Source organism: Coccidioides immitis, assembly GCF_000149335.2.
Source record: "Coccidioides immitis RS genomic scaffold supercont3.2, whole genome shotgun sequence".
Taxonomy (NCBI): Eukaryota; Fungi; Ascomycota; class Eurotiomycetes; order Onygenales; family Onygenaceae; genus Coccidioides; species Coccidioides immitis.
Window position 1 is genome coordinate 101,054 of NW_004504309.1, and position 22,874 is coordinate 123,927.

Consider the following 22,874-nt stretch of genomic DNA (forward strand, 5'->3'; position numbering starts at 1 on the left):
CACGCGATAAAGTGGACATCCGCAGTTGTACGCGCAGCAGCTTGCTCCTGCGTGCGCCAAGAGCACCTGCGTCTCCATCGGCTCAGAGCCAGACACCAGAACCGAAAATGGGCAAATCATGCCATCTCGTTTACCAAAGCAACAAGTGCTGATTTATCTTGTCTCCCGTCCTTGCAGAGCGGGTCGGTGGCCTCTCTTGGGCATGGGACCTATAAAAAGGAAGCCACGCAGAGCCAGCAATGCACGTCCATTGAACACCTCATGCTTCTCATGCAATCAGGTCAATGAAGTCGCGGAGGGGCGGCATCGCGCTAGGGCGCCATTGTCTGATTTGAGGGAGAGCCAAAACCCCTCTTCTTGATGCATCCGCCGGGCTGTAGGTGACCCGTCAGCCTGGAACAACCTCCCCGGCCATATTGGCGACGGAGCCTTCCAAATCACAGGCGTGGACGCGGCCAATTGGCTGGCTTCGGCTGTTCTCAGCAAGAAACTCGAGACTCGGAAACGCAACTAGGTGGGTGGGAGTGCGAATTTGTGACTAGTTGCTAGATGCATGGCCGCCGCTTGACTTTTTTCCTATACAATGGAGTAGTGAGAGTATACTGCGTACATACTGAACCTATCCGGAGCGCGCAGAGATTTCTTTGGCATTGCAACTCAGCATCCGATCCCGGACATGCTGCAATTGTCTCCGCCCCAGCTTGTTGTTGGTAAGGGCTTATATATATGTGCTCCCGTTGCGCATGATGGCTGTACTCACTTGCAGATCCCTTAGCGCAGGCATCACGGAGCCAGCGATGATGAATATCTGAAAGTATCCGAGCGGAGAAGATAACGGTGAACAAGCGATGAAAAGGTGGAGCTCAATGTCGAACGGTAACTCATTCCGCAGCATGCTAGCATAAGCGGAACAAGACGTCGCGGAAAAGTGGAATAGCAAGGAAAGTAGAATGTTTCTTTGGATGTCACCCCTTCAACTACCATTATGAATGCCTCGTCACGAAGCTAGAAGCCATTCCGGTTAAGCAGCTCGCTTGCGAGCCCAAGCAGCGGAGAATGTACAAACATTGTTAAGCTACGTGACCGATCGACTTAATGTTGCAGTGTGGGTGGAAATCTTTAGAGTACCTGTACGAGCTAAGAAATCCCTTTCAATTCGGACAATGTTGCCCCCGGCTTCGATACGAGAGAAGATGACCGGTAAAGTCTATTGACAAGGCAGCAGTTAGGTCCGTCGCAAGAGTGGCAGCTTCTTCTCCCAGGTAACTATTCGTTGGGAGCAGCGAACAATAAACGGGAGCGCTGATGCGGGGCTTCAGTCGCAATTGCAGGCCACAAAACTCAAAAGATATATTTACGGTATGCCATTCATAGGGTACTACCCTATTTCCGAAGCTTTCGGGAAGGAGATAACTTGAGAAGATATTTCGAATAAAGCGGTGCTTCTCCCTACCTTAATCCAGAAGCAGCCTCTCATATCCCTCAATCCCAAATATCGGTGAGAACTTCGGAGCGGATAAGAAAGGGGAAGCAGCAAAGACTTCTATCAACTGAAGGGCGTCTTCGGAGTATTCGCTGTGGGAACCCGCAACGCCAATAAGACATATACTGACGTCATTCCTCTGTTTGGATCCGTTTGAATGCCGTTCTAAAATATACCTCCCTATCCTTCTTTACCTGAAACCCTCCACTTCATACCTTTGGTCTGTAAAATCCATAACACAGGCACACTGGTCAAGCAAAAGAATGCATAAAGTGTAAACCCCCAGCCCAAGCCGACGCCATTGATGATCGGTTGGAGTGCAGCTACGCCTCCCCCCGCACCAACGCATCTGACAAGGTTATAGGCGGCCTGCGCCGTGGAGGACTTATTAGAGTTGAGATCGGTAAGTAGGGTTCCACATATCTTAACAGGATGTCAGTTTCAAATACCAAGGTATATCTGATTTTTTTGGAAGGGCAAATATACGTACTGTGAAAATACTCGTGATGCTGAGTCCGCTGAGGAATTGCATGACTAGAGGGACAGCAATATGCTGTAGCACAATAACCTATTAGTTGATTTGCTTGGACCTCTGGCTCAGGGGGTATAACATAGGCCTTACAGCTCTTTTATAAAGCGCCCAACCGTAACCCAAAGTTGCCGCAGAACTAATTATGATCAGATACCATACGCTCCGAAGTCGAGTTTTCTCGACTGGAAAGTCATCATTATCCTCCCCCGCCCGCAAATTAGTGTCGCGACCGAGTTTTGCTGCAATGTATTTATAATCTCTATCAAGCAATTTCCCTTTCAAACGTCCACATCATCAGATCATAGCTTTAGGGCGTGTGAAGGAGATTGCCATACCGGTAGAATAAGACGATATCATGCCCGCCAACCCAGTGGGCAAATACACTAATCCCGCTTCCAAATAGTTCAGATCATATATCTCGATACATTGGGCTGATAGAGAGGCACCCAGCGTGCGGGATACGGTGTAGTATATGGAGCCCACCAAAATTATAGCAAGGGAGTTCTTGTGGAACAAGATTGGAATGCTCGTCAGCGGGTTTGGGATGCGAATTTTTCTCATTAATCCCTCTGAAGGTTTTATTCCTTCAGATTTATCAGATCGTGATCCTCTTCTGGCGAGAAGGGAAAACAATGTCCTGTGGATACCGCGTGCCTGCACGCTTCCATTATGGACTATCTTTCGTGAGGTCTCTGGAAAGAACAAAGCAAGAATGATGAGATGCGCTCCAGACATGATCACTAAAAGCCAAAAAATCCATCTCCAGCCGAGCTTCTCCGCTAGGATGCCTCCTAGAACAGGGCCAAGACTGGGAGCAGTGCATGTACTATTCGGATCAGCAGCCTCTTCACTAGTAGTGTAGATTGATTGGAGCACACCCACAACATAATCAGGGTTCCAACATACGACCCACGTTCACCGGGGGTTGCTATATCAGCTATAACTCCATAAGCCGCAGCGAAAGTGCCTGTGCGATACTTGTCAGCATGGAGGCGGCTATAGGGCTGAAAAGCAACACACCTGAGGATCCAGCGCTTTGCACCATCCGGAGAACCAGTAGTGCAGGGAACGAAGATTGTAATGCCAAACCTATATTCGCGGCGACATACAATGAAAATGTGAGAAGGTATACTGGCCTTCTGCCTGTCTGATCCGCCATATCGCCCATGAAAGCAGGAGCCACACCTGCTACCACAAGGTACGACGTGATCGTGAGATTAATCAGTTCCAAAGAAACGGAGAGATCTCGACTCAACGGAACAACAGCCGGATAGTAGATGAAGGTGCTGAGCCCTGAGAACATGGCAGCGTAAGAAGCAGCATAGCTTATCCATTTCTTTTCAGTCTCAGTAAACGCAGAAAACGGTGGTGCGTTGATATTCTGAGGGCCAGTGACTAGAGGGCTTTTTGTCCGGCTTGCCGTTTCCTCTGCCGTTGTAGCCTGTTCAGGGCAATGCTCTGAGGGTCTAGTCGCCATTTCTTGCACATACAATGATGTTGTAGAAAAGAGAAACGGACTCCGAGTCGATGGGCTGGTACAAGAAACTTGGGCGCCAAATGGGGACAAATGTTGGGGGTGCAGTGCGAGATTCGCTTGCAAGGGACAAGACTCATCGAATTCGCCAATCAATGCAGCCCTTTCTCCTAAGGCACAGACTTCCGCTCGCTTCCCGTGAAAAAGGCATGACGATCATCTAAGCGCCGAAAGAGTGAAGGTCGAGTAATCCTGGCTCTGCCTTGCAGTAAGTTAACTACATTCATGGTTGCGTCGCGCTATTGTTTGGCGATTTTGCCGAACAAACGACTTTTAAAAGTTCACTCGCCGGCTAGTTATCCTGTGGATAACCAAGTTAGTTAATTGGTCGGCCTCGGATCCCAAACCATGTCCAGCGCTGTTGCGGTCAGCTTTGACAAACTCACTGCGCTGTCCGAGCAGTCAGATAACTGATAAGGAGTGGATCAACTACTCCGTATAGAGTACAGCAGACTGATATTGGAGAGGTTTGGCTGAGTAGCCATAACAGTACTCCGTTTACCCCGTACTGAATAACTTTACTGAGAGTTACGGAGTACTCCCTAACAAGTTGACTCAGCTTGGCATTTCCGCGGTCAAATTCGATATGCGATTTGTTCCTCCGTACGAAGGGACTTCAGCAGCTAACTCCGTACATGTCTATGCCTAACTTTCTTGTTAGTTAACTACGGAGTAGGGAGTACAGGGTCGATCAAATTGACCCAAAACAATAAAAGAAAATCGACAAATATACACTAAATTTGCCAACTCTAGCGATGAAAATCAACCATCCTCTTTCCTATTGACCTCCTCAATGCTCTCCGCCCTCGCAAAGGGAACGGGAACTTTAAACTGAAGTCCATGATGGAACACGACTACGTTCTCGCCAACCACAAAAGCAATCCTTCCGCTAGCCGTGACATAGTACACGAGATCTTTATTCCGATGCCAGGTAAAGGGAATGAAAAAGTGGCGAGTATAGAACTTTTCATGTTTGGGATTTCCGACATTTACGGAGCAAACCCAACTCTCGGAGTCAAGAAAGAGGAGAGACGACTCGACAACACCAAGGATAGCATTGATGTCATAGGCAAAGTGCTCGTATCGCGCACACAATGGCGTACCGCCAGCTTCAGAGTTGATGTGAACCGCATCCCACAGCTGTATTTCGCTCGATTTTCTGCCATTGTTGCCCTTACTCATCCTTACTGCCGCTATTTTATTTGCTTGTTCGCATGAGACAACTCGCGAAAAGCCCAGATCAACCGCGGAGAGGGATTCTAATGATACGCCGCATTCTCCGCTAGTCATATGGAATTGTGTCCATTCAAAAGTAAAGGCCTTTCCGCCTCGAATCAAAATCAGGAGCTCGGGATTCGTTGGGTGTGCAACCCACTGGCGTTTCTCCTGTTGTGTGAAGCGGTTGATTTCTGAGCATTGGGCATCAAGATTCCATACAATATCTGTCAAGGTTGTAGACACCAAGAGTCGATCCCCGCGTTGATTAGTTAAAACCTGAAGAATAGCGTTCCTCGTGCACCTATCCAACAATGTCCTTTCAGTGTACCATTCTCCACTTTGCTTGCGAGAAATCTTTCTGCAAATGATACGCCAGGACACGTCTATACTTGTGAGGAGAGACTTGCTCTCATTCCAGTCGAGCAAATGGACTCTTCCAGAATGCGCATGGCTACAAAGCTCCTGAACAATGCTGCCGGTTTCAGTTGTAAACACGGCGACAGAGCCATCTGACCTCCCACCAAACAAGTGACAATTATCTTGGTGGCCTGCAATCGCTGAGATATAAAATTCGCTGCCCCAATGCCTAGCATCTTTGCGTTGCATGGGAGGGGGAATTTCTTCACTGCAAGGTTCTGTCGACGTATCATCCGAGCTTTCTTTGAGGACCACCAACACAGACGGCTCCCAGACATTGCAGCGATCATCTCTAATATCAAGGAAACGAAGACAGCTAGAATCAAAGACGATATCCTGAATGCGAGAGGTGTCCGTTGTAATACGATAAGACAGTCTTAAGGTCTCAAAATTGAAAAGATGGATGATTCCATGAGTGTCTCCAGTCGCCAAAGTCCGCCCGTCAGGGGATACGGCCAGGGTCTGAGCAAGAAGTGGAAAACTCGCCGTCTGCTGATCTATTCGAAAATTATGCACGACTAAATCACCGTCATTATAAGCCACGGCTATCAGATGCGCTTCTAAATTCGGGTGGAACACCACGGCATTCGCATTGGGAGTCTCATATACCCCATCAGAACCCCTTTTCACAATTTGAAGCGATGTGCGTCTTAGAGCGACGTCCCACAGGATAATGGGCCTATTACGGTAGATTATGGCCAAAAGGTTCAGATCTGGGGAGAATTGTGCATTCCATGCAGAGTTAGGGTTCTTTGTTTCGGAAGAACCTATTTCGGTGGCGTAATAACTGAAACTTTCGGATTCCTTCCCATCCAATACCTGAAAGAAAGACAGACCTTTTTTTGTGGCGATCGAGATAGCTGAATCGTCATTATTAAAGCCCAGCGCCATGGGGTCCAGATAGCCGCGTCTACGGGCTGTCCAGATACAGCTGCCATCATGGGTATTCCACAGGATCAGTTTATTTGGTGAGCAAGACGCCAGCAAGGGGCGCAGCCTGGCAAATGCAAGCTTGGCCACGGCGCCGGGATGATCCAGTTTCCTGACATACTCGCAAGTTGTACTCTGGTATATAAATATACTTCCGTCTGATAGCCCCACCGCAAAATAATTGTCGCTGCATGCAAGCGATAAAGCTTCTTCGTCGGGGTAGAGCAAGCTCGCTAGGCGATCGTCCCAATCCTCATCAGTGATGCCAACAACTCTGAAGGAGTCTTTTTCCTCTTTATAAAATTGACCATATATAGCAGATTTCCGTGGACAAAGGGGTGGAATCAGGAAATGCATTGCTTTTGGTACAGCAAGCAAATTGTGAGAAAAGAGAGTGCCAATATGAATTAGATCATGTATCCATGTCTCTACTGTCTGGACTTCCTCGCCCAATGGTGGCAAATATTTTGCCCGTCGGGCTAGATATGACTTCAAATTCTTTACAGTGTGAGTTAGAATAGATAGGTTTCCGGATTCGGCCAGGTTCTCGATCCACGCTAGAACGTTCGAAGATCGAAAAAACTTGTATATTGAAAGGAGAAGCTCGTCTGATCCAGATGAGGACTTTGAAATATGGTCAGAAAAGTGAACAGTGGCGTATTTACCGAATGGCGAGAGGTAAGCTGGTGGGCGTGAAATGTCCATTGGCTTCGAGCCACAAAAGTCCCTCCCAGCCAGGAAAGCTAGGCAGACATTTGCGATGTGAGCATGCTCTTGCTTTTTTTCTATCGCAAACTCGGCTAGGGGACATTTATCTGTCAAAAAGGTTCTGAATGTTTGGTGTAGTGCTTGCACTCGGGAATTTTCGTCGACATAAACTAGGTGTCCACACAGAGGCCCAATACCGTCCCGACGAGAAGCTAGGGTGTCTTTCACATCATGCTGTAGTCCCTCCAGGAGCTCGTCTGATGTAAGGGGCCTTATAGCACAAATAACCCATCTAAAAACAGCCTGTGCTAGTATAATATCCTGTGATATCTTAATTGACTTTTTAAGAATTTGTTCGTACAATTCGTTCATTTCGACCGGCACGAGGTTCAGGCATGCTTTTATTGCCCCGAAGCCATGCGCCTCTTTCAGCAGATTGAAAACAAGTGTCGTCCATAGAAAGCAGCCATTGGATTTTTGAAGAATTTGTGCCACTAGGTCTTCACGACTTGACTCGTCATCAATTGGTAGCGAATTTGTCCGGCGATTCAAATAACGTTCAATATCGCCTAAAGAATCTTCGAGCTTCATTTGTTCCACAAATACTGGCAGGCTCTGCTTTAACAGATCTCTTCCTATCGTTGAAATTAAGCGACTCGTCATAAATATTTTCAACGGTAATCGCTTGGCGAGCTCTGATAGCAGAGAAATGAGAGTCGAGTGCGCGTCGCATTCATCCAGTGCATCTATAACGCAATAATAGGTCGCGTGCAACTTCTCGCGTAATATTTGAGGGTTGAAGAGGGATTCCAACATTTCCCTGGGCTTATTAAAGTTGAGGCGTTCACAGTTCTGGGCCATATCTAGGAGCATTTGTCGAACGTCGGTGTTAATACGGGCCAGTTGAAAGGCGAAAGAGCACAATAGGTTGCAAATCGAAGATTTTGTCTTGTCTCCATACTTGAAGAAATAAAAGATGCAATCCAGGTTATTATCTTCCATGTATTGAATCACATGAGCAGCAGCCATTGATTTTCCCGTGCCGGGTTTACCGCTGAGCCAGAATAGCTTGGGACTCCTTTTAACATTCCATATGTCAGGAAGCTCAGCTTCGTTACCAGTCGAGGGGAGATTAAGCCAGACACGAAATGCAGGCCTATTTATAAGCCATTCACAAGAGCCGTCTTCTTTCTCTCCAGTAAGTTCTGCCAACTCATCGATATGATATTGCGGGTCATTAAGATATGTTGATATCCATTTCAACTGTTCAGATAAAGTCAACTTTTTCGGATGGTTGGCTTTCGCAATTTAGCAAATTCCAGCAAAACCTGCTATTGACAGGACTTCTTACCTTTTTCAATAGAACGAATGGCAGCTAAGATTTTGAGACGAAGGCTTTTGTAATTGAGGTCATCTGGGTCGTGGAATTTGCACATGTGACGATGATCTGTGTTCAAGTGCTGGATACGCTCCGAGGGAAGGCCTTGGCAGACTATGCATGAGCAACGAAAACGCTTCTCATGTTGAGGAAATTAGGTTCCCTTCGCTCGTACCTAGGAGTGCAGAACGCCTTTCAACTATCATCTGGCGAGCAAACCCAATAGTGGTTTCCACCGTTTCAAATATCGAGCAGAGGTAAAGGCCTTGAGATGCACTCGCGAAAGCCTCCTCTATTTCCTATCAAAGGGAGGTGAGTTTACATGTCGATCATATAATGGTAACAAGTCGAACCTCTAGTATCGTTGATTCCGGGGCCAACTCATCTACGAATCTCTTTGAGCCATACCTGCCAGCGAGATTCAACAGGGAACTCAGGCGATGTGCCGAGTCTGCACCTCGATGAGGAGTGCCTAGAAAAATCATGCCGCGTATTCGCTGGGATACTTCTTCATAGATCGGGTTTTGTTTAGCCAAAATGTACGTCTGATTCAGCGGTTAGCGGGCCATCAACGCTGCAGCCAACCGAAGATACGGAACCTTTTTGACAACAAGGCCGCCCATACTATGCGCAACAAAAATGATCGGCAGCTCCAGAAATAGTTAGCCAGGTCCTGCTGAAACCGATCATTCACCACTCACATTGGGGCCGTTCTGAATAGCGAAATGATCGCAGATGTCCCCAAGAAGAGCACGTCCAAAATCAGGAATTGTGGCGGCTCTTTTGCGCTTACTCGCCCAGTGGGAACGATAGCCGAAGCTATATATTCTAGCGTGTTCAAAACCGGCTTCTCGCGGCAGCCACTCCTTCGGCCAGAAGGAGTCCTGGTCGGTCGAGATATTCCATGTCTTGTGCGATCCACCTCCAAGCCCATGAACCTGAGGCATGAACAATTAGCCGTAGCATCCATGGGATTCAAACTCTGGATACCACGTACAAAAATCAGATCGACTCGAGAATCCGGGGGCTCGTAGAGTAAGTTCAGGCCCAGAGGGTCACGAAGATCGGAACTGGATTGTAAGGAACTTGAGGCAGCGCGATGACGCTCGATGAACGACAGCGGTTTCGTGTGTCGCTCGACATCCTGTGATAGGTTTTTCGGCTTGCTTATCTGCGAGGATTTTGTAAGAATGGAAATATGAAGCCAGAGTCATTCTCAAGAGCTTACCGAACTCATTTGGGATGCATTGGGCAGTTGGCATTGCCACCAAAGGGCAAATTTACGATGAACGTCAAGCAGAGAAACATCCGAGCGCGCTCGCAAATCCGAAGCCTTTCCACCGATTTGTCAAGATAAATTCTGCGGAAGGTAGATGGCGTGGCCGTCACAGAAAATCGACAGAAAACTCGGATTTTCCTAGACTCCAAGCCAGCGCCATAAACTTGACAACCCCGCGGACCCCTGTCAATTTTCTTCGCTGCCAACAATTTCACTAGTTCATGGTCATGGTGGCTTCAAGGAGGGCAAGCAATACCTTCTAAACAACAGGATTATCTTCCGCCAGAAAGGTTCATTGCTCTGAAGTCCTATCTCTACAGTATGTACGGAGTATTAATAAAAGGGCTAACCATAGATACAAAGGAGTTAACTTGTATTTTGGCGCTTGGTTTGAGAGAGAATGTACTCCGTACGGAGTACTCCATACCCTGTACCCGTGTGTAGCCAGTTGACTTCGTACATAAGCAGGTTAGTCCTGGTTCACTAACTAGCAAACAGACTGCTGGGGCTAACCACGGCTTGGACCCGTCCCGGCCCGTTTCCGTAATGTTAGTACGGCGTAAGTTTGTGCATTTGACTACCAACGTCCTCCTTCCAGAGTGCATGGTTAATGAATAAAGTACACAGCGCCTAACTACTCGCATCCACGATGAAGTCAGGGTGAGCCAGGAGCAAATTGGCTTAGTTATCTACTACGTGCCTTCAAAGCTCAATGTGCAGCACAGCTCGGACTCCTTGTCTCATTTTCGGCGGCTAACGGCGAAGGAGGATTGGGCCGTCCGTCTGGGACTAAAAATAATCTTGGATAAAGGCCTAGGTGCAGCTCAACAAAGCACCGCGGCTCCCATTTTCCCATGCTTGCAATATAACTCTACCCAGGTTGTCAAGACCAAAGTATTTATGTGAGTTGGTTAACCTTGCGATCACCGCTCTCTGAGAAGAGCCACGCCCTGGTTCAGACCTCTACCATTATCGCAGAGCCACAATCATCGAAGGAAAGATGGTAGTCTCTGAAAGAAAGCCATATCAAGCAGACGAGTTTGGGGAAAACGTTGAAATAGATGAAAATGTCAAAGCCGGTTAGAGCGCATCTGCTGATTACCCATTAGGGGGAATCCACTAACCCGCAGCCGCATGGTACCAGAATTTCCTGCCGGTTCCAGAATTTTATCCGTGGAGCCAGGAGGGCCAGGCACGTGGGTTCAAACTGCGCGAATCGAGATCGAACTAGCCAACGAAGATACCCGGGTATACTTCAAGAAAGTATGTGTTGACCCTCGTTAGGACCTAGTTCTCTTCGTGTGGAATGGACTGCCGACAGATATGGGTTAGGGCAAACAAGGCGATGATGGACGCACCATGATGGCGAGTGCCTTTGAGGCGGAGGTTGCGTTGCATGCAGTCATCCCAGAGCATGTTCCCAAGCCAATTGCATGGGGAACATACAAATCCCAGCCTCACGTCCATTTCTATCTCTGCGATTTTGTGGAGATGTCGGACCGCCTCCCAAACCCCCGCAAGTGGGCGGAGGCTGTCGCCCGCCTCCATACTCGAAGCGCCGGAAAGTCTCCTGAAGGCAAGTTTGGCTTCCATGTCTCGACCCATCTCGGCCATGTTCCAGTGGACAATTCGTGGCGCGATTCCTGGGAGTCCTTCTGGTCCCAACAAATGAAATCTTTGCTGGATTACGAGGAGAGTATAAAGGGGCAAAGTGATGAGTTTTCCGAACTCAAGGTTGCCTTCTTTCGTAAAGTTATCCCACGCCTGCTTCGACCGTTGGAAGCAGGCGGAAGGAAGATTAAGCCTTGCCTTATTCATTCAAATCTATGGCCTGGGAATATTAAGCATAAAGCTGAAGGTCGGGACCTTTGCATATTCGACAGCTGCGCATACTGGGGCCATAATGAAGGTATGATTCAGTGGTCTTTTTCTACCACCAGATGTATGGAAAATTGACGGCGTGAGTAGCGGACCTTGCGGTATGTCGAAATCCCCGGTATCGCCTAGGCAAGGATTACATCGATTCGTATGCACAGTACATGCCAGAGTTTCCCTCTCATCCTGCAGACGAATTTGATGACCGAAATGCTCTCTACGCCATGTATGCATCTCATCCAACACCAACCTGCTTTTGTTTCATTTTCATTGACGTGTCAACCCAGGAAATTCCATGTTCTCCTCTCAATTCTCTACCGCAATGAGCCACGTTATAGGCAGATGTGAGTCCTCCCCAGCTATCAGAGTCAAGGTCCCGCCGCACCTAATGAAAGTGAAATTCAGTGCCATGGATGAAATGCGGCGCCTCGTTAAAAGGTTTCCCACCGGGTATGCCAGCTATGAAGAAAAGGCCAAGGACGAGGTCGAAATCGTTGAGAGCCCTACACTGCTAAGTGTTGAGCCGCATGTTAGGGGCGAAGAACCAAGGGGCCACTTTGTTAAACACGATTTGCTCGAAGAGGAAAGGCAGCACGCAGCACCACCATCAGGGTCGTCGGCGGAATCCCGCGCACAGGAACAAAAGTTTCGCGGTAAAATGAACATTCCATCTGCAGTATTATTAGCTCTTGGGGTTATGGGTATCTTAATTGCCTATCTTCTGGGCGTTCGAGTGTCTTTGCCAGAATAACAGGTCAATATTTCTACTAAATAGTTGAATGACTTAATCTGTAGAATTAGTAAAGAATAGTTGCTTATACCCACCTCACACATGATGTTGTTAATTGATGAACCAAGCTCTACATTTGTCGCAGCGGCAGAGTGTTTGTTATACTAGTTTTTATTTGAGACTTGTTGCCTGCAAAACACCCTAGCTGATATTATTGGAACAAGATGGTTGGGTGAATAGGGAGCAGCTCTGGTAGCATGCTTTCAAAACAAAGGTATATATGTAAATGACAGATTCGTAAGCTAAATTCACATTATAAAGGTCATTACCACATTAGAAAAGCTGTATTTTATGTACACCACCTTACTTAGCTCATAACTGCATGTATGTATACAGAATATGTATATTGCTATGCGTTATTGTCCCTATTTGAATACATGGTAGTCCATGGTTGATAGATATATTTAGCACACTTTACTTTTTCTTTTAATCCAACGGGCGATTGCCGCAGTTTTCGTGCTCGTCTCTTCCGTATGGCTCGACTTTGTAAGGTCTCCCGGCCGGGGCACAACCGAAACGCCCTCAAGCTGCTGCAAAATGACCTTGTCTTCGGGTCTGGCGAAATAAACAAGGGAATATCGGGTCTGAGCTTTTTGATGATCGGGAAGGATGCAGACGCGGTGAACACTGGCTCGAAGGGTGCCAGAGGATAATTTTGCAATTTGCTCGCCCAGATGAATGATGCAGTGCCCCGGAAGTGGTCCTGCCTGGATCCAGCGACCAGGTGCACCGTCCGCTCCATTTCCGCCTGAAGCAGAAGCCTGACGGGCATGACATGGCTGCCGAACCTCCAATCCTCCTAGGGTGTTGAATAGCACAGTAACGCTGTTGGAATCGGAATGCTCATCTAATAGAACTTCATCTCCAGGGTTGATTCTGGATTCTTGGCTCGGTTGGATCTTGATCCAGCGAACTTGATCCCCACTACAAGCCCCTTGGCGATGTAAGTTTTCAAGAGTTCCGACGGGAAGGTGCAAAAGTGTCGTGAGATGACGCAGTAGTATCGTTACAATTGCGTGAGATAGTTCGATATACGAGTGGATGGCTGGTCGAGCGGATTGGATGGTGGAAGGCTGGGGAAGGACGGGTTTGGATTTGTAAGCGGTCCTGGGGCACGGTATGGAGAGTATGTCGTCCTTTGAAACTGCATAGAATTCTTTCAAGTCGAGCATTCGATTGAAGTAGCCCTTATACCTGGATACCAGCCAAGTTAGCGTCGTGACGAACGGCTGAAAGGAGTGACAATAACAGCAAAGGATGAAAAAAAAAAGAGCGCACCCATAATAGCCACCAAACTTCCCCATGTCGTACTTCTCCTTTTCTTGAACAGAAAGATCAAAAAAGTGTTCTCCAAGCAAAAATAATTTGTCCACATCCTTTATGATATTTTTGCCGATGTCTGTCATCTGGAGATCAAGGTAGAAAGCACCGAGCTCTCGACATGCATCTCCCAGGCGTTGCAATTCGGTTTCGTCGTTTGAGAGTAATTTGGCTAGAGATATACGCATCAAGGGGTGAATAGATGATAAAGAAGGGGAGAGGGTGTCAATTTCGGATGAGGTGGAGAGCGTTGCAGCGGCAACGGCGTCACCATTCCTGTGTCTTATTCTCATTCCATTGCTCTTCAGGTCTAGGTTCTCGGTTCCCGTTTGCCCGCTGCCATGGCTTCGCCGGAAAGAAGATCTGGAACGATAGAAGTATATGAAAGGGAAAGGGGGAAACCGGAGGGGGCAGCCGAACATCGCGACGGCATGCTTATCGTCGTTAGCGGGGATCCGTTGCTCATCAACAGTTATGTTCTCGTCACAGAGCCATCTTCAGAGAGATAGCATGAGAAACCGTCTTTGCAGCTGCATAATATCGTGTCTTTTTCTTTTTTTTTCTTTTTTTTTTCAAAAAAAAAGGAAGGAAAAAAGAGAAGAATACTCTGCTGATCTGTTAGTGAACCCCAACCCGAACCCAGGCGAAGAAACATCCAGAGGAGGTCTGCGAGAAGAAACTGGATCAAGGCAACTCACGGCGGTTCAAGTTCGACGAAAAGAAATTTTGATGGAAGAACGAGATGACGCGATCTTCCTGCATGCGCGATGAGGTGAGTTTGACTCCCCGTGGATGGGTTGAGACTGATCACAAGACGTACGGAGCAGCCGTGGGTGCGCTCCCTGTCCAGCCAGTTCCATCCCAGGACAAGGGTTGCCGAAGAGGCCCGTTCACGAAGGGACAATTCGAAACAGACAGTCAACACGGATCTGGCATCATTGTTTCGCCCTCTCTTCCCGATACAATGCGCCCTGATCCCAGGTATTTCCCTGTCAAATCAAGCGGCCCTTCAGAGGTGTCGGGTGCATCGGTATGGAGTGGACTAAGTGCTGGTGTACTGTACATAGTTCGTTGACTGGTTAGTTAAGTAACTAGTCAGTTGGCTCCGCTGTCCAGCAGTGGCCATGATCATCACTTAACTAACATGCTCCGGGAGGGTTAATCCGCATCACAGCTCAACAGAATAGACAGTATCCTGCCCGTGGCATCCTGAGAATCCCTAACCCTGTCTCCTATCTTCAACCACCCGCCTAACCTAACTACTCCGTACTCCGTAGTTACTTAGTTATAACTAGTTAGTTAGTTAACTTGTTGACTGCCACAGGGGAAGATGACATAATCTTCGCAGCCAAGCCCCAGTTCGTTTAGTCAGTTAACCCAGCCCCAAGCCCCAGCCCCTGCTGTCTTCAGCGCCTCTTGTAACTCGACTGTGACCGGGTGGGCGAGTTGAGGTGGTTCAACAGTTCAAACCCCCGCCCGCGAGGAGACCGACGACCATCACGAAGCAGAGCATGAGCCAACTTCCCCCCTCACCCTGTCCCATCGAGCACTTGTCTTCTTCACACTCAATTATCTTCGAAATCTAGCTCCGTGGTCGAAGCCGGCCGTCCCCTCCCCACCCCACCCACCGTTTCAAACACCGCCCTCCGCGGTTAATTCTCCCACCTGATAACTAGGTACAAAAGGTTCCTCAATATGGTGGACAGACCGGTGCCCCAACCGGGACCGGCACGCCTAAAACGGAGTGCCGGCCCAGATGAATGGCTGGAAGCTGCTAAGGACTGTAAATACCTCTCCGAGCACCATATGAAGCAGCTGTGCGAGATCGTCAAGGAATACATGATGGAAGGTTGTTTGTTCCCATTGCCTCCGCCTCCTGTGCGCCGCTCTCCGTGCAGATGTTCCCCGAAAAGCAGACGCTGACTTCCCCTTTCGGGCTCCCTTCAGAATCCAACATCCAGCCCGTCTCTAGCCCTGTAACCATATGCGGTGATATCCACGGCCAGTTCTACGACCTTCTCGAGCTGTTCCGCGTTGCTGGCGGCATGCCCGGTGAACCTAGCACCGAAGCCCCTTCCTCCCCACCCGCCGTCATAACATCAGATGATATCGAACCTCCCTCTGTTATCACAGACCCGAAACTACGTAAGAAGATAAGGCTAAGTCCGCAACAAGAAGACCAAGACCAAGAAGAGGTCTGCAATAACGAGGCGGAGAAAATTGAGCGCGGCAGAGACGCAGACGGTTCTCCGACCGGAAACTTCATCTTTTTGGGTGACTATGTTGATCGGGGTTATTTCAGCCTTGAAACCCTTACCTTGCTTCTTTGTTTAAAGGCAAAGTTAGTGATCATCGCTTCATCCCCAAAGGGGGGGGGGAAAAAAAGGAAAGAAAGATACTGATTGATCTCCTCCCTTGAAATTAGATACCCTGAGAAGATCACGCTCGTTCGAGGCAACCATGAATCCCGCCAGATCACTCAGGTTTATGGATTCTACGAAGAGTGCATTCAAAAGTATGGAAATGCGTCGGTATGGAAGGCCTGCTGCCAGGTCTTCGACTTTATGACTCTTGGTGCCATTGTGGACGGCAAGGTACTCTGTGTTCATGGTGGACTTAGTCCGGAAATCCGCACCCTTGACCAGGTGAGAATAGTCGCTAGGGCTCAAGAGATCCCCCACGAGGGTGCGTTCTGTGATTTGGTCTGGTCGGACCCCGACGAAGAGCCATCGACAACGTGGGCCGTCAGCCCAAGAGGTGCAGGTACGTGACAACCTTCTTCGGACGTCTATTGTCTCCCCTCGACATTTGCTGATGCCGGACATTCAGGTTGGCTGTTCGGAAGCAAGGTAGCCGATGAATTTTGTGAGGTCAACGACCTTACCCTAATAGCTCGGGCCCATCAACTCGTCAATGAAGGTTACAAGTATCACTTCAACAATCAAAATATGGTGACGGTCTGGAGCGCTCCCAATTATTGCTACCGATGTGCAAACATGGCGTCGGTCTGCGAAATCCGGGAAGACCTTAAACCCACCTTCAAGTTATTCGCCGCGGTGCCAGCAGACCAGAGACACGTTCCCCAGTCGAGACCCGTAAAGACGGAATATTTCCTTTGATCTGACATACAGCTCAACGCCCTTCAAGCAAGGATGGGCCATACATTCGGCATCCATCTTCTTGCGTCCGTTTTTAGGGTCTATATATGCCTTGGGCTTCGAAAACCCGAGCTTCCCAGGGGCCTCAGGCGAATGCATTTCCAGCCTCTAGGTATGTATGTTTTGGCGTGACCCTCGGAATTGATTCCGGTTTTTCACGGAAATATTTTACTCAGGGTTTGAGCGCATGTAACGGTCGACTATATCCGACCATCAGCGCGCCAAAACTGTATCAATACCTCGATCTTGTAGGCAACTTCTCCCTAACCGATCAGCCACACTCCCCTAACGCCATTCCTAAACAGACAGGAATCGGTGTCCGCAAGACATGCTTCAGAAGAGTATTTTGGTGGCGGTGTAGCACATCTACCCCTGGGAGACAGCATAGAGATAAGCAGCCTATCTCATCGGGAATTTCCTTGCTCCCACGGATAACGTTTGCTAAGTGTTTTATGGGAGTGGATATTCCTTGTTGATTGCTCGGCGGAGACCTGGATTGCTGCTTACCGCTGGCGCTATAACCGACGGTGCAAGGTTGGGCTTCCAGCTCTAGCGAAAATAGGGAATCATCCCGTTGTTGTATAACTAGGGTTCCCGCCATATCAGTGCTTAGTTATATCCGGAGTACGAAGTAATTGCCCGTTTCCTCGAAATCAATCACATTACCACACACCTTTTTTTTTTTTTTTTTTTTTTTTTTTTTTTTTTTTTGGTTCATGACACACTTCCACAGCAACCTTAGAACTTAACGAGGGGATTCAAGGGTCAGGATCAAAGGGAGCAACTGCAGAAACAAGGCCCCCTGGCATCTCTGTACTGCATGAGGGTGGTCTAAACACGTTGCTACCCTGGTGTCCTCCATGTCAGCTATCCCTCCGAGGCAGCGCAGGACAATACCGATTGAAGGATCATCCTCGAAGCGCACGCAAAGGATGGTGAAGCCGTAACATCAAGTGTATTCCTCGTTCCCAAGTACCTATTATGATGCGGTTCCAAAAGCTTGAACTTGGCGATTACGGGGCTACTGGTGTCCTCGGTAATGCGCATGGGCTGACCCCAGGCAAAGCCGATCATGTATGTACAGAGCCCTGTGGTCCCACGTGTTCTCTAAGCATTATGCCAGCAGTCAAGGCGGGTCATTTTAATGGAAACGGGGAACCGGGGAGCTGGGGATAGGAGATGTAAATTCCAAGTTACGCACTATTTAGGATATTATAATAAGTCATACTCAGCCCGAAACAGCTGGTCTAAAACATCGTCGCTAATTCAAAATGACCTTCCAACTCCTTGATGATATAACCTCCTTTTTTACGGCCTTTTAGAATTACTATCCACAACATACGGTTACAGAACAGGCATCGCTATATTTGGGGGGAACAAAAAAGGGTCACAGGTTAGCAAGGTGTGATACTCAGGTAGGGGAGGACGGGAAAACCGTACTTTTTCTCTTCCAGGTGAGACTGCCACGAGAAGACGAAACTGCCGAGAAAAGCGCCAATCAGGATACAGATAATGAAGTAACCGTTATAGTACATGGCGAGCAGCATGACGAAGTAGGCGACACCAAACTGGACCATGTGTAACAGCGATCGCAAAGTATGCTCGAGCAACGTTCGTCTTCTCGGTCGGGCTGCAAAGCCGGGCTGCGGGACAGTGACGCCGGCGGTAGCGGCAACGCCTTTTGGCGGGGTATTATGGCCAGTGGGAAGCCTGCGAGAGAATATGGAGGGCTGTCCGGCCAGGTACCTGTCGTATTCGTGGCCCAGACGACGGAGAAATTCGAGAGACATGACGAGGAGAACGACACCGATACATGAACCGGCAAACATGCCTCTGGATGTAATCCTCCAGGTGCTGGAGATGAAGCCTTAAAGGGAGAAAATAGGGAGTCAGTCGAGAGGAAAAGAAGACAAAAAGGGGTGTGTTTGAAGTGCTAAGATGGGACGAGAGCGTTTCCCTGGTAAAACAGCTCGGTGTAGGATTCCATTATCGTAGGATAGCATCGAATGAGACGTACAGGAGTCAATGGTATTCCAGTTCCATAACATCTAAGGGGGGAGAAAGCAGCGTCAGTCAGTACAGTTGTCTCTCAAACGCTTCATTGCGCAAGGCCGTCAGCTTACGGAGATCTTGCAGCCGGTACCACCTCCGTGACCGCCGTGGCCACCACCACTAGCACCCATGGACATCGTTGAAGCGGGCATGGCGGCAGTTGAGGTCATGCTCATTCCCGAGTGCATATCCATTTTTTGGCGACGGACAGAAAGCACTATGGGTATCTCAGGAAGGAAGTCGAACGCAAGCAATACTTTTCTTTTTCCTTTGCGGGGAACTCTTTGGCTTTGTGTTCCTTTTTTTTTTTTTTTTTTTTGTTTTTTCTTTTTTTTTCCCCTTTCTCTGGCGAAGAATGGAAGGGAGATAAAAACGCCGGATCAACCAAAGTCAAGAAGAGAGACAATGCTGAGGACGGAGTTTATATAGTGAGAGAGAGTCATTGTGAAACAGCGGCAGGGCGGGGATGCCGGGGAATTTAAAGGAAGCACGATCTCAGAACTATCTGGGCGGGTTTGTTGAGCACATTATTACTTAACGGAAGGGCAGAAGGGGACGAGAGGGGGGGGGGGGGGTGGAAGGGCGGACAAGAGAGCTTGGAAGTTCTCGGAGGGCGGGCACAAGGAACGGGTGGAGTCCGGCCCCTTCGCGCGAGCCATCAGCATCAGCATCATGACGGCTCCGTTCGCTAAGGTTAATCTGCTCAAACCTGCGCGCCCTCTATGGAGTACATCACTACGGAGTAGATTGGGTGTTGTGATGAATTTTTCTGGAGCCGACGGTTCTGTACACCGTGGTTGGCCTCACTCTGTGCACTTAACTCTCGAAGTTTGTGCCTCTTTCTCTCTCTTGTTTTAACTTCTTCGGATACCCGCTGCCCGGAGTGAGGTTTTCCATTAACTAGTTAGTTACTCAAGTCATTCAGAAACACTTTGAACAGAAGCAGGCTCAAGTGGCGCCGCCCGTCTGAAAGTTAGGGTTGGCTAGTCGAGCGGAACTGTCAAGATCATACAGTATTAACCACTAGCTCCAACCAGTTTTTTTTTTTTTTAAGCCAAAACAGCAAGAAGTTTCTAAGGTTGGTTTAGTTTAGCGCATCCAAAGAAACCGAAAAGCCAGGGGTTTGCAGTGTTTGCATCCTCAGAAATGCCTGTGACTATCACGTGATTCTAATGTTATGTCATCACTTGTTTTTTTTGGTGTTTTTGCTCTATTAACTACTCCGTACTCCGTAGTTAGTTAACTAACCAACCAACTAGTTAAAAGGGTTTTGAGTCTTTCAAACATCCATCCCCGACTGGAACTGGCTAATTAATGAGGGTCCCTGGTTAAATCACTTACTCCGCGCTCCAAGTTACCTTGCTCTTCGTTGTATGCTCACCTCTGTCGCTGCGGATCCCACTCCAGCAAGCATACATAGGTCTCTGCGGCGCCAGGCCACCACCCCCCCTCTCTCCACGATGGCTCACCGGCCGTCACCGACGTCAAAATCCACCACCACTGCGGGTCTTCTCCCCATTTCTCCAGCTGCCGCCGCCCAACATGCGCCCGCGAAGCCCGCCTCCAGCAGAGCGTCTGCCCCGAGACTCAAGCTCCTGGTGCGACGACTGCCCCCAGGCCTGACCCAGGTCGAGTTCGAAACCGCCCTGGGCCCGGAGTGGACAGTGGGCAAGGGCAAACTGGACTGGTTTGCCTACAAGCCGGGAAAATTGTCTGCCGAGTAAGCACGCAAAAACCTTCAAAATCTCGTCTTCTCTCTTTGCTGCTAAAAAAGCAAAAAATGGTAATTGGGGTTTTACTGTCACTAGTCCCTCAAAGCCCTCGAAACCATCTCGCGCCTACCTTCGTGTTACCGCCTCCGCCATTGTCCCTGAGCTGTCCGATAGAGTCCGCGAGACCTCCTTCCAGGACTCACGCAACACCTTCGCCGATCCTGCTCTCCTTGGGCCTCCAACCCTCGAATATGCCCCGTACCCTCGCGTTCCCGGAGGCAAGGTCCGCAAGGACGCGAGGATGGGTACGATCGACCAGGATCCCGAATTCATCGCCTTTCTCGAAAGCCTGACCAACCCCGTCCCTAAACCGAGCACAGACGACATTGTGGAGCCCGACAAGGACGAGAAGATTACCATCACACCCTTGATCCAGTACCTCAAGGACAAGAAGGCCGGCAAGGCAAAAGAGGCCAGTGCACCGGCCAGGGCTACGAAGCCATCCAGGTCCGGAGCCAAGGATGTCAAGGTGGAGAAGGTCCAGGCGAAGAAGGTCCTCAGCCGCGCCGAGAAAGCTGCATCGCCAGTCTCGGAAAAACAACAACCAAAAATCGACAAGGCGGCAAAGGACGCTGCCAAAGCTGCTAACAAACAGATTGCCAGCCAAGCGTCTAAGCAGAAAGGAGCAAAACCCGCTCCAGCTAGCAAACAGAGCGAGGTCCCACCGCAGCAACCCGCACCGGCGCCGCCGGGTCCGCCGCCCCAACGCAAGCGAGAACGAGGCAATTTGAGTGCAGCTACCAAGATTCTTCGACGAGACTTGGGACTCACGCCGCCCCGCAAAAGGGGAGAGAAGTCCAGCACAAACACGGCCGCTACGTCCAGTGCAACCGACTCCAAACAGGCCGCCCCGACGCCTTCTACAGGGGGCACCAAACAGCAGGCTACGACGACTAAACCTTCCAAGGAGAATCCACCGGCCAAGGTTACTCCTCCGAAGCTACTCAAGAAGCCTCCTACAGAGCCTGCAGCGGCGCGGAACGCGACCAAGACAACGAATCCTCCCACGGGTCCGAAAAATGCTCCGCCAGAGAGTGCCAAGGCCGCCGCCCCCCAATCAACCGCCACGCAGGCCTTCCTAAAACACGCGAACCCGTCGCAAGGCGTAACAGAAGACCTGCTCGAATCGGGATTCTCCAAGTTCGGCAAGGTGATCAATGTTGAGATAGACAAGAAAAAAGGATTCGGCTATGTCGATTTTGCGGAGCCAGAGGCATTGCGGAAAGCAATCCAAGCAAGCCCGGTGCAGATCGCGCAGAGCCAGGTGGTCGTCTTGGAGCGACGGTCGACGGCAGCAGTTGCGCAGGCGCGTGGGAACCACATGCGGAACCACCCTCCGCCGGTGATGCCCTCACACTCCCCTTCAGGCGGCGGCGCAGGCGGAGGCGGCGGTGGTGGCGGGCCTACACCAGCCCGAGCACCACCACAAGGACCTAGGGGCGGAGGCCGCGGAGGACCAAGAAATCGCGGTGGTTACGGCAGAGGAAGAAATGGTCCCGGCGGAGGCGATCGGTCTAATAATGCGAACACAGGACCAAAGCAAACTGCAACTGCCCCTCCCGCCAAAACTACATCATGAAGCATGAATCTCAACATTTCTAAATTCATTACTCTGTCAGATGCTTCTTATATTCCTTTCGAGAAGTTCAAGGCATGCAGCTGTAATCTTGTAATATCTCCCCATCACTGAAGATGGAGTACGCCAAGGCGGCAACCCCAATTGACCGGGCATATTGGAAAGTTGAACTTGCAGCCAACGTCGAGGGGAATATCAATCATACGGGTGACAAGTCGGTAACACCGTTTTAGAGCAACTGCGGGAAACAAGCGACGTTTTATGTATGAAATACGAAGTATTCTTTGGCAATAGATCACAGATTTACAGAGCGAACAGCTTTTTTTCATAATTTCTTTCATTATTCATCACAACTATCTCATCGCATCACTTTCATTATTTTTTGCTAAAAAACAGACAAAGTGTCTTATCCCCCCAGAAACTCACAACCGAACGCACTTTTTCAATATCCTTCAGACCTCCTCGACGCCCACCTAGGGAGACCGACCGAAGTCAAAAGGCACATCCACTAGGTCAAGATCATCACCACTCCCTAGACCCAAGTAGCCCGAGATGCATCCGCCCGCACTTCGGAAGCCACAGAGGGTATCCAGAAAACGCGAGGGCGATCTCGAGCAGGGTCGAGGCGGGAGTATAACGGCTTCACTTTAGGGCATCGAGGACATGGTGGTCATCAGCAGGATTGAAGTTTACCCCTGTAATAAGAAATACAGAGTGGGACGTCTACTGAAGAAATGCTGTGAAGAAAGTCAGTATGGGCCGTGACGAAGCATCATGACAAAAAGGCAGAGCAGTATACTCACATTCTTTAGAGTAGAGTCGACTGAAGAAAAAAAAAAAAGAAAAAGAAAA

At 49.2% G+C, this 22,874-nt stretch overlaps 7 protein-coding genes across 7 annotated transcripts; 3 read left to right on the top strand and 4 right to left on the bottom strand.

The window, feature by feature from the left end:
• Positions 1-1,663: 1,663 nt before the first annotated feature.
• CIMG_09822 (multidrug resistance protein) lies at positions 1,664-3,736 on the bottom strand (the record flags this gene model as incomplete). Its single annotated transcript, XM_001240200.2, has 6 exons — positions 3,036-3,736; positions 2,898-2,982; positions 2,351-2,841; positions 2,106-2,290; positions 1,974-2,051; positions 1,664-1,906 (listed from the first exon to the last, which is right to left on the bottom strand). The coding sequence occupies exons 1-6, from the start codon at positions 3,490-3,492 to the stop codon at positions 1,664-1,666; spliced, it is 1,539 nt and encodes a 512-aa protein (XP_001240201.2). The 5' UTR covers positions 3,493-3,736.
• A 575-nt stretch (positions 3,737-4,311) lies between these two features.
• CIMG_09821 (uncharacterized protein) lies at positions 4,312-9,437 on the bottom strand (the record flags this gene model as incomplete). The annotated part of the gene is made up of 8 exons (XM_001240199.2): positions 4,312-8,120; positions 8,174-8,305; positions 8,376-8,499; positions 8,554-8,745; positions 8,800-8,850; positions 8,902-9,138; positions 9,198-9,371; positions 9,429-9,437. 8 exons carry the CDS (start codon positions 9,435-9,437, stop codon positions 4,312-4,314), a joined length of 4,728 nt encoding a protein of 1,575 aa, XP_001240200.2.
• Positions 9,438-10,363: 926 nt separating this feature from the next.
• On the top strand, positions 10,364-12,105 carry CIMG_09820 (uncharacterized protein; the record flags this gene model as incomplete). Its single annotated transcript, XM_001240198.2, has 6 exons — positions 10,364-10,558; positions 10,624-10,742; positions 10,812-11,388; positions 11,448-11,580; positions 11,642-11,698; positions 11,760-12,105. The coding sequence occupies exons 1-6, from the start codon at positions 10,480-10,482 to the stop codon at positions 12,103-12,105; spliced, it is 1,311 nt and encodes a 436-aa protein (XP_001240199.2). The 5' UTR covers positions 10,364-10,479.
• A 273-nt stretch (positions 12,106-12,378) lies between these two features.
• Positions 12,379-13,988, bottom strand: CIMG_09819 (oxidoreductase). The gene is made up of 2 exons (XM_001240197.2): positions 13,423-13,988; positions 12,379-13,338 (listed from the first exon to the last, which is right to left on the bottom strand). Exons 1-2 carry the CDS (start codon positions 13,884-13,886, stop codon positions 12,549-12,551), a joined length of 1,254 nt encoding a protein of 417 aa, XP_001240198.2. The 5' UTR covers positions 13,887-13,988; the 3' UTR covers positions 12,379-12,548.
• A 929-nt stretch (positions 13,989-14,917) lies between these two features.
• Positions 14,918-17,295, top strand: CIMG_09818 (serine/threonine-protein phosphatase). Its single transcript, XM_001240196.2, has 4 exons — positions 14,918-15,313; positions 15,412-15,805; positions 15,890-16,227; positions 16,294-17,295. The coding sequence occupies exons 1-4, from the start codon at positions 15,160-15,162 to the stop codon at positions 16,581-16,583; spliced, it is 1,176 nt and encodes a 391-aa protein (XP_001240197.1). The 5' UTR covers positions 14,918-15,159; the 3' UTR covers positions 16,584-17,295.
• A 490-nt stretch (positions 17,296-17,785) lies between these two features.
• CIMG_09817 (high affinity copper transporter) lies at positions 17,786-19,096 on the bottom strand. The gene is made up of 4 exons (XM_001240195.2): positions 18,746-19,096; positions 18,640-18,670; positions 18,063-18,489; positions 17,786-17,983 (listed from the first exon to the last, which is right to left on the bottom strand). The coding sequence occupies exons 1-4, from the start codon at positions 18,866-18,868 to the stop codon at positions 17,950-17,952; spliced, it is 615 nt and encodes a 204-aa protein (XP_001240196.2). The 5' UTR covers positions 18,869-19,096; the 3' UTR covers positions 17,786-17,949.
• An 836-nt stretch (positions 19,097-19,932) lies between these two features.
• On the top strand, positions 19,933-22,702 carry CIMG_09816 (regulator for nonsense transcripts 3). Its single transcript, XM_001240194.2, has 2 exons — positions 19,933-20,394; positions 20,483-22,702. The coding sequence occupies exons 1-2, from the start codon at positions 20,048-20,050 to the stop codon at positions 22,023-22,025; spliced, it is 1,890 nt and encodes a 629-aa protein (XP_001240195.2). The 5' UTR covers positions 19,933-20,047; the 3' UTR covers positions 22,026-22,702.
• The last annotated feature ends 172 nt before the right edge of the window (positions 22,703-22,874 follow it).